The sequence below is a fragment of the Salarias fasciatus genome, chromosome 19 (genome assembly GCF_902148845.1).
Source record: "Salarias fasciatus chromosome 19, fSalaFa1.1, whole genome shotgun sequence".
Taxonomy (NCBI): Eukaryota; Metazoa; Chordata; class Actinopteri; order Blenniiformes; family Blenniidae; genus Salarias; species Salarias fasciatus.
The window spans coordinates 10,052,862-10,063,635 of NC_043763.1; the positions used below are offsets into that span (position 1 = coordinate 10,052,862).

The 10,774-nt window shown below is 41.4% G+C and overlaps 1 protein-coding gene across 1 annotated transcript; it reads right to left on the reverse strand.

Moving 5' to 3' along the window:
• Window positions 1-2,558: 2,558 nt before the first annotated feature.
• LOC115406833 (B2 bradykinin receptor-like) lies at window positions 2,559-9,970 on the reverse strand. The gene is made up of 2 exons (XM_030117069.1): window positions 9,902-9,970; window positions 2,559-5,893 (listed from the first exon to the last, which is right to left on the reverse strand). Exons 1-2 carry the CDS (start codon window positions 9,919-9,921, stop codon window positions 4,873-4,875), a joined length of 1,041 nt encoding a protein of 346 aa, XP_029972929.1. The 5' UTR covers window positions 9,922-9,970; the 3' UTR covers window positions 2,559-4,872.
• Between the last annotated feature and the right edge of the window lie 804 nt (window positions 9,971-10,774).

Below are 10,774 nucleotides of genomic sequence, written 5' to 3' on the forward strand. Positions count from 1 at the left end.
TGTAAAACTGTCGTTGTGTCCTTGGGCAAGACACTTCACCCACCTTGCCTAGTGTGAAAGTTGTGAGAGTGAATGGTTGGTGGTGGTCGGAGGGGCCGATGGCGCAGATTGGCAGCCTCGCTTCCGTCAGTCTGCCCCAGGGCAGCTGTGGCTACAGCAGTAGCTTACCACCACCCAGTATGGAGAGAATGAATAATGCAATGCTATGTAAAGTGTCTTTGAGTGTCCTGAAAAGTGACGAAGAACAAAAGCGTTCATTCTTCTAAAGCGTATAATTATTACATCACGTTGTTTGTTCTGTATTCTACCAGAAGAAGTAAAAAATAGAATATTAAGGCAAAAACACGATACAGATTTTATTTTGAAGTCACTTATTTTGGAACACATTTCCTTCCGGGTACCCGACTTGCTTCTGTCTGAATTGACGCGGCAGGGCTGCGGCATGCGGAAAAATAGGATCTTTGCGGAAAGAGAGCTCCGCAGAGGCTCCGGAGCTGGACCAGAGCTGGACCGGAGCCGGACCGCGGCTGGACCGCGGCCGGTGTGCATCACAGCATTGATTTTAATGACTACAGATTAGCTGCGGTGTCCGCACCGCAGCTGTTCCGCAGCCGGACCGCATCCAGATTGCATCGGTCGTGACTGCCGGCAATGCGGACCAGACTCCTACTCCGGTCATAGAGAGACCGGACGGCCCTTAACAAGGGGCCCCGGACTCCATATTCCTGGAGCACCCCCCACAAGACACCACGAGGGATGCGGTCGAATGCCTTCTCCAAATCCACAAAACACATGTGGACTGATTGGGCAAACTCCCACCAGCCCTCGAGCACCCTATGGAGAGGTGGTCCACTGTTCCACGACCAGGATGAAAACCGCATTGTTCCTCCTGGATTTGAGGTTCGACTATCGGTCGAATCCTACTCTCCAGTACCCTGAAATAGACTTTCCCGGGGAGGCTGAGGAGTGTGATCCCCCTATAGTTGGAGCACACCCTCCGGTACCCCTTTTTAAACAGGGGAACCACCACCCCGGTCTGCCAATCCAGAGGTACTGTCCCTGACCGCCACGCGATGTTGCAGAGACGTGTCAACCACATCCAGAGACTTAAGGTACTCAGGGCGAATCTCGTCCACCCCCGGTGCCTGCCACTGAGGAGCTTACCGATCATCTCGGTGACTTCAGCTTGGGTGATGGACGAGTCCACCTCTGGGACCTCAGCCTCTGCTTCCTCTACGGAAGACGTGGCGACGGGATTGAGGAGGTCCTCGAAGTATTCCTTCCACCATCCAACTAGGGCTGGACAAAATTTCGATATCAATATATACCGCGGTATATTTTTATTCAATAAGGGTGATATGAGTTTTAAACACATTTTCGTAATAGTGCATTACAGTATGCGTTTCACAATCACTAATTGCTGTTCACGGCGCCGCTGATTCAAGCCGAACAGAAAGCGCTGCAAGAGAGTGATCACTACACTGCACACTCACCACAGCTGGCTGTCCTCAGCTCAAGCTACAAGCTAAGCTCCACCGCGGTAAGTTTGAGCTCCAAAATGAGAACTCGTGATGTAAACGCGACTGAATAAGCTTCCATAAGGCGCCCTTGGTATGTTACTGACGTTTTGTTAAAGAGTTACTGGGACTGAAAGTCCGCATCTGTCAACTTTACTGGACTGTTCAGTGAATGATATACCTTAATTCGTGGCCACGAATTAATATTTCGTGCGCACGATTTATTATTTTGTAGGGAGACATGGAAAACATGCAGGGCTGCGGCCCTCCAGGACCGACTTTGGACACCCCTGCTTTAAGGGAAGAAGGGGGAGAGGGAGCTTAAGGTGAAGGGGAATGATGAATGGAGGGAGAAATAAGCTTAAAGCCTTTGAGAGAAAAGAAATATATCTGCAACCTATTAATGTGTGTACTTTTCCTTTTGATAGTTAAGTGAATTTCATATTAGATACTTTAGGACTTTTACTGAAATGGTTATTTGAAAGGTGGCTTTCACTTTTACCAAATTAAATTTCCAATAAAGTATCTGTACTTTTACTTAAGTATGACTTTCAAATGCTTTATCCAGCACTGGTCATTGGTGACTTTTTTTATTGTTGTGGTGAGTGGAAAGATTGTGGAAATACCAGTCAGTCACAATCTGTCATTTATATATTTTAATATTTGCCTCATCTCTGTTCCTCTGTCTCTTATTTTTTCAGATCCCATCATTGTTCAGTGTTTGTTCAGGAGTTTCCTCTCAGTAAGTACTGCACAGCGTAGCCGATGCAACTATTTTCCCCACGTTTTTACAGCTAGCAGAACTGTGATCAAAAAATTGAGTGCATTAAGTGTCATTCTTTCCCATCTTTATTTTCCTTTCTCGTTTCACCTTTTAAAGGTCACATTTTTAGAAATATTTTGTGATGCTGAGAAGTTTATTAAAGTGGTAAATGAATTATTTCTTTACCAAGCAGCCTTTTTGTTCCTGCCCAGTACTTAAAAATGAGACAGGGGAGATGGTGTAGGTTTAAGTTTATTAGACAAATACAGATACACTAACAAGAGCGTGCACAAGCTCTGTCACAAGACAGTTTGTTAGCATCCATAGGCTTCATCTTTCCATCAATACCTGGTGGATCAGTCACGGCTCAAAATGCCGTCCCATTTTTATCCCAGTCCAGTCCTGTATATGAACGGTGTAAAGATTACAACAACTATTATTAATTCATTTTTGGAGCTGAGTATAAACCAGTGGAGATTATATATATCTAATGTGAGACAGTAAAATAAATGTTTGCTATTTTAAGTTGCAAGTAGAACAATGGATCTTCTACAGATGATCTTGCTTTCCATAATCCATCACTGCATCTTTCCTCCATTGCATTATTTAGCCTCAAGTTGAGCTCAGTCTCCAGTAAAGTCCTCAGCGGAAAAACAGTGTGGTGGAGAAAAAAGGGGGGGAAAAGGAAGTGCTCTGAGTGACTGGAAACATGCCTTGATGAAGAAAATGTGTCCCATGAGTTTCCAAGTGAGGGCGATGTTGGCCCCTGATTGTGAAACATGTCTGCATCTCACACAATCCTGAAGCTTGTAGTGCCCCCTAATGGCAAAGTAGGATACAGCACTACACTGAATTGATGCTGAGTGCAGCAGGGAGACCTGGACAGAAATGAACAGAGATGGACCAGAGACAATGTTAAATATGTTTCTTATAATATTGTTTCAAGGCAATCTGTGGGCGCCAGGCAAAAACAGAACACATTTCATTGAACATTCTAATATGATGGAGAAAAAAAAAGAATAACTAGAAGTCTAATGTGTGTAAAACTGACAACAACACAGATGGAGATCCACAGAAATGCACAAACACACGTGTGCGATATCTCACAAAATGATTCATTAAGACTGACCTAACTGAAACACAGATTTTACATTCAGGTCTTTTGTACATTAATGCCACTGTGTTTGTGCCCATTAAACCTGTAACCTGAAACTCAACATCAGTGCAGTATAAATATGCAGCATCATCATAACAGGAAGCATGTGGAGGATGGAAAATTGTTATTGGAAACTCAAGCTGGAGCAGAAGTAGAAATCTCAGCAGGATATCATAATATTCACAAAATAAGATGACAATGAAAGATTTAGGCCAATCTATGAAGTGAACTGACAAATCAGATCTTTAAAAGCTGGCTGTGTATTTCCCTTACTGTTCAGGGACAAGGGTCTATGAGTCCACATTTTATTCAGTCAGTTTTTGTGTCTTGTGCCTCAGTTACCGCTTGATGATGACGTCTCCTGCTGTTCCCAAGTCGACTTATTGTCTTCTGAGGCGTGGCGTCCTAATCTTCTTGTACAGCTGGCCCCCAGGCCTTTGAGGTTCTGGGGTACAGGGGTACGAGCCTCGACATGGAGACTCAGCAGTTCTCAGAGATTTTCTATGGCACTCCCAGTTTCCAGCAGCATTTCCCTAATGATTTCATCCCGATGAGCCGGGGGCCGGGCCATTGTCCTTCTTAAAGATGAATTTAACATGAGGCCCATGGGTCAGAGCCAGTATGGAAGAGGCTCCAAATAAAAAATAAAAATGAAAAAAAATTCCAAAGAAACCATCCACTTTGGACAGTTTTGTTGGGAGCTGAGATATCAGTGATGCTGCCTTGATGCCCAGCTACCAAATATAAAAGGAGAATGTAACAGAAGAACTCTATCTGAAATTACACAGTGTTTTGCACCAGAAGATATTAAAATTGTCTGCATGTTCAAATTGTAGTAATTTTCACAGTAATTGTTTTGTTTTGTGACTTTTTAACATTTGAACAACAAAGAAAACTTTACATTTTCAGGTTATCATGCCACTATTTTACCTGTTCAGCAGACTCAAGATGATACTGGACTGAATTTGGCCACTGAACTAAAATGGGTTTGACATCGCTGGATTACACACACTTGTTCACATCTCTACACCAGCATCACCAAACCCTCGTCTAGTGACTACAGTGGCTGATGAATAGCGCTCTGTTCTTTTTGACAACATTTTGTTTGAAGCCCTGCTTCGACGAGGTACTGTTGATCAAATGTAAAGTGCGGTCGTGGTCTCATGGTGTAAAAATGTGAACGGCATGATGAGAAACACTGTTTCAATGCCAATTCTAATTGAAGTAGGAAATTTGTTGGTCCATGAATCATACAGTATTAAAACAGTCAATAATTTGACAAGTGCATTCAAAAGTTCAGAGACAGAAAGGAAACACTGTGACAGAAAGTGAAATTTCACCCAAAAGCTCACTGTCCCTAACTTTTCGTGAGTTAGTTGTTCATCATTGCCGCGGTACTCAACAGCGACAAATCCTAAATATTTGATCAGATCTGATCAGTCTGGAGTAACTCTTGTGGTATCACTTCTTGATTGGCGTTGAGAAATGAGACTGAAGGTCACTGGGTATTTATTGTCACACCGAAGTGTGAAAAGTTCCTTAGCTTTCTTCTGGAATTTTTTGCCCACAATGACATAGAGAATAGGGTTCAATACACTATTAAAGAAAGCAAAATAGGTGAAAATGTTTCTGCAGATGCTCAGGTTGATGACAAACTGACATCCTCCCACTTCATAAAGGTTGACAAACATGGTTATTATCTTAATGACATGGTATGGCACCCAGCAAATCAAAAATGCCAGAAGGACGGATAGGACCAGTGTGGTGGCCTTCTGCTCCTGTGCCTGAGAGTTCGAAATCATTTTCGTTGATAACCTGTTCCCCAAAGCCTTCAGGATTTTTACAGTGAAGTATAAAATGAAGCCAGTGGGGATGATGAAGTTGAGAATGATCATTATTCCATTGTAAAGAAGAGAATGTGGGATGTTGAACACACATATCGTTTTCTGGGGGGAATGTAGCACTTCCCTATAGATGATCATAGGGCAGGTCAACACCAGGGCCAGACTCCAGACCACAAAGCACACAAGCTTTGCGGTACGCGGCCTCCGCAGACTTTGATGAGAAAGCGGGTGCACCAGCGCCAGGTAACGGTCGATGCTGATCATGACGAGGAAGTATATGCTGCTGTGGACATTCATGAAAATTGCAGCATTGACAACTTTGCACAGGTGATCATTGAATGGCCAGTTGTACTGATTAGCGATATTCTTGGCCCAGAAGGGCAAGAAGGCGGCAAGGAGGAGATCTGCAGCAGCCAGGTTGCACAGGTATATCTCAGCCACGGTGCAGGCCTTCTTGTGGAGCCAGAAAACCAGCAGTACAAACACATTCATGATTATTCCCAGCACGCTGATGACCATGACATACACTGGAAGCACAGTGAAAATGATTGGGTCATTGTATTGACAGGAAGAGTTATTTGTTGTCTCATTGCTGCTGAAGTTCCCAGGATCGCTGCAAAGAAAATAGAGAAAAGGTGAATCAGACAAACAACTCTTTGGAACAAACAAGATATTTGTAGTACTCATAAAAAAGTGAAACATAATTTTGGCTTAGTTATGGCTTTTTTCTTTTAATCAATCCCTGTATGTCTTGTCGAGATCAAATATTCTTTGCGTGTCAGGAAGAGTGATTAATATTTAGGACCCACTCAGGGAACCGTCCTCTCTCCCTTTTTCCTCACAACACGGTTTGATGGTGATTTTTTTTTTTTTTTTTTTTTTTTTTATACATCTTTGAAATAAAGCTTTCAAATTAAATCAAAACCAAACTTCAGCTATTGCGCTGAGACCTGTCCGCTCTAGAAATCCTCTAATGATTCTGCAGTCGTTGGATGTCGCAGCAGGGGTGATGAGACCACATCCAGGGTAACGGGTGATAACTGTTTCACTTGGTATGAGCAGAAATATTTATACTTAAATGTGACAAAGCAAAAGAAGTGTTGGACCTGAGGAGAAACAGTGTGTCCGAGTCTCCCATTTCCACCCAGAAGGTTGGTTCAAAAGGTTAGAAAGTTGGTCAGTCATCACCTATCCCTGATGACTTGCTGTACAGATCCTTTACAAAAATTTTGAATATTGTTGAAAAGTTTATCAATTTCTATTATTCAATTCAAAAAGTTAAACTTTCATAGATTAGAGATTCAGAGCCCCCAATTTAAATGAGTTTAAGTATTCATTTGTTTGTTTTTGCATAATTTAAAAAACGACAGAAATTAGGATCACCTCAAGTCAATCAAAATATGGTATTTTCTAAAGGATATGTCAATCTTCAATATTTGGTTGGATGGGATTGATGCAATCAGCCTGTGGCATTGCCAGGGAGTTATAGAAGCCCAGATTTCCTTGACGCTTGCTGTCAGCTCTTCTTTGTTTTTGGGTCTGGTGGCCTTCATTTTCCTTTTGATAACACCCCATAGATTGTCAATGCGGTTCAGGTCGGGCGAATTGGCTGGCCAGTCAAGCACTGTGATGGTAATGGGATCAAACCAGATTTTGGTGCTTCTGGTGGTGTGGGCAGAGGCCAGGTCCTGCACTCCATCTTCTCCTGCCACATTGCCCTTCCACTGGACTTTTCATTGATAGGCTTGGACACGGCAGTCGGAACTGATTCTTCCACGGTATTCTAATTTTTTGTTGAATTCCTGTTTTTGTGGGCTTTCCAAGCCCAAATTTTGTAAAATTAAACAAATGAAGCAACCTTAAATGCACATGTTGACTATCATATTCCCTGAGAAACTGGCCGAGGCGGTGGAGTTGCGTCCATTTATAACTCTAACCTTCTCTTCAGTCCCGGAACTAAAACCAAGCAGAAAACCTTTGAAAGTCTCACTCTGAATCTCATTAACTCCAGCTGGACATCAGAAGCCAGTTCTATTTGAAGTAGTTTATCGCCCCTCAGCTCCATATTCTGAATTTTTATCTGAAATGAGTATGGTGTAATTGGCGCTATAAAGCTGAATTGAATTGAATTGAAATAAACACTTCAGATCATTGAAACTGTGGGCCCTGATTTCATATTCTGTGAAATTTTAACGTTTTGAATGGAATTATGGAAATAAATACACTTTTCCATGATATTCACATTTTTTGGAAAGGGTCTATGTGTTTGGTAAAAAATGGAAATGTGACCATGAGTTGGGGAAAGATTAAATTCACTCATGTTTCATGCCAGACTGAAAAGCTGCTGATCTTTGTTGAATACATCTGATAAATTTATTAACAAAAGGGGGATCTGGAGTGCCACATCTGGGAAAATCAAATCCCTCACCCTGGGATTTTATCTTTTATTTGACATGAGAACTTCCTTCATATTTATCCATCATCTCCTGCTACAGTGAACTCACATGTTTTCATTTTCATAATGTCAACAAGACATTCAGAGAAATTAAGAATTATTAATGTTTGTGATGAATTATTTTTCAGGAGATAGTTGCTACATTTCCGTTTCAGGAAATGCAACACAAAATACTTCTTCCAGGAAAATAGTCATTGCCATGTGATGTAATTATCACCCATTAAAAGCTGGTTATTCTTCCTCGGTAACCACAAAACAGCTTGGAAGCATAAGCTAGCGCTCATTTACTCATTTCTCATCAAAGCCAAGCACTATGGGAATATACCGCAATATAAAAAACATTAACATAACAGCTCTAAAATCAGGTTTTTGATCAACTGGTGTCTTATTACAATAACACACTCTGATGGCCTAATATGCCCCACTACAAACTGGACAGTATCTTCCACACACTCTGCTCCCCTTTTTCTTTAGCCAACTCTACGTCTGCTACACTGGGGCCTTCTTCTCATTCGTCACTTACACCCTGCGGCCCCCATATGCTTTTCATTAACATTTTTACTCCACTGAAAACTAACGCACTGACATTTTTTTACTCAAAAGATGAACTGGATCCACCAACAATGAAGGCCTCACACCTCCTGCAGTTCTCCTGCTTGGCCGAACACCAACAGCTTTAGTTAAATCATACGTCACCTCCGACAGCTGCCGTCATCTGTTCCTCATTTTCCTCTGGTTTTGTTCCATCGTCTTTAGAATAACCCCAGATGTAAAGAAACCCGACTACAGTCCCAATAACTTTAATCATCTCCATCGCATTTATCATTTGTCATTTCTGTGGAAGATTCTCACCGTCACCGGTCCGACGATAACCTCCATAAACAGTTTCGGCCTGGTTTCCGTTCCCATCGCAGTGCAGAAGCAGCGCTCTCCAAAGTCATGAGCAACCTGCTGATTTCAGCTGACTCCACACTGTTATCCATCCTCTTCCTCCTCCATCTGACTGCAACATTTGACCCCCATTTCCCACTCCATCCTCCTACGCAGACTAGCATCCATCAGAACACCCAACACATCCCTGAACTGGCTCGAGTCGTACCCCCGTGGTCACAGTCGCTTCATTCAGTTAAAATCCTTAACATCCCAGTCGTCTCCTCTCTCCTCCAGAATCCTCCAGCTCTCTGTCCAATGGGTCCCGTCCTCTTCATTGTGACTATATTTTGCTTAAATGCAAGATATAATTTCACTGCTATGAGGATGACACTCTGCTCTAGATTTCACCACTGAATGTTTCTTTTTAAATGGTTTTATATTAAGTTTTTTTTTTTCTAATGCTACTGTTCATTTTATCATTTGCAGTGTTTGGTGTTATTCTCACCAAAAAAATTTGAGTTCGGTTTTTATTTTCTAATTATTACATTGTCAACCACACAGCAGCAACATGCACATTCCCCTCAGAAAGTTCCCTGAGCCCTCCTATGCAGGCAAATGCATTCAGTGCACATAAATGGAACATGTACTTTACATTTGAGAAAAGCTCAACATTTGAACGCAAAACTGCAAGTTTTCCCAAAACATTGGAAACTAACTATTTTTCAAAAAGAAAATGATCAAATGTTTCCAGTTGGGTTCAATAAATTCAATTTACAATTTCAATTCAATTTACAAGGATTCTTAATAAAAAATGTAAACATGCATGATGTAATACAATAATGTACTAAACTCTAGCCTTCCTATAGAGAGAATGACATTTTGTATACTTATCATAATGGTTCCTATTGCATTTGTAATGTGTCCACTTCGTGGTTTTTTTTTTAATGTGTAAATCCAATTTTCAAAACTTGAACATGCACAGAGAGAAGAGTCAAACTCCAGATACATTCACATCTGCCTTCTAAATGAACTGTCCCGCCTTTATAGATTCCAGATATTTCTATATATCTAAAGTTCAAACATAACACAAGTTAAATGAACAAATGTACTTGGATTAAATCTCGCACATTTTGTAAACTTCTTTTTTTTTTTTTTGCTCTAAGGTTTGTATTTCTTTACGCCACGTGTGCGTAATGTCATTCCCAGACAGTCATAAATCATAAAACACAGGGTGAGCACAAAATGTCCTTTGCAAATGTAAAATAAGGGGAGAGCAAAGAAGAACAAGCATACCTTGTCGGCAAGGCAGTCATTGCTGCAGATGTAAAAAGCCAAAATATCTGTTCCAGCTCCAGTCTGCTGTGCAGCTGTTGTTGTTTGACTCTCACTTGCTCACTCCACAGAGAAAAAGAGGGGAATATCTAATGTCACCGCCCCTTTTTCTCTTGGCTCCTCCTTCCTTTAGTATTTCTTTCCCAATAGAGCGTCCCTGTGAAGCATAGAGTGTTTGACTTTTGGCATAAACTGTGTTCATTGAAAGTTTCCTCTGCAATCAGACCATGAAATATGTAGTTAACCCCTGATGTGTGTGAATCCAAGTCGTTTTCATACATACAGGTACACTGTGAGGCAGGATTCTTACGACACAGTCTGACTATATATGGAGTAGTAATTAGAGTGAAATCCTGTCATGTCTAAGGAGGCACTCCTTAAATACTTGGTAACTGAAAATTTTAGTCCCATGATGAAGTTGTCAGGAAGGAGTCAAAAAATGTGTTCTCAATTTACAAAGTGAAAAGTGCTTCGACACATAGGGCTTCTAAAGTATGACAGAAATGTTGAGACAGGTTCCAACAGGGGCTCAGGAAAAACCAAAGTAATGTACTGGCAGAAACTTAATAAATCTTTTATCAGAAGAAAATCAGACAGTGGCGCTTCCAAAACCTGCTTTTCAAGGTCAAGTTAAATGTTGTTATTCCCTGGAGCGATTTGTGGTGCAATAAGCAGGGTGAAATTCTCTGGTGGGAGGCCTGGATCGTTGGGTGCTGACTCATGGCCGGGGCGTGCTTATGACGGGAAAGTTAAAGAATCACTTAGAAAGAAACGCGAATGAAATAAATTAGATATAAAGAAAAAAAAAAAAAAAAAAAAAAAACAGAGGTAGTA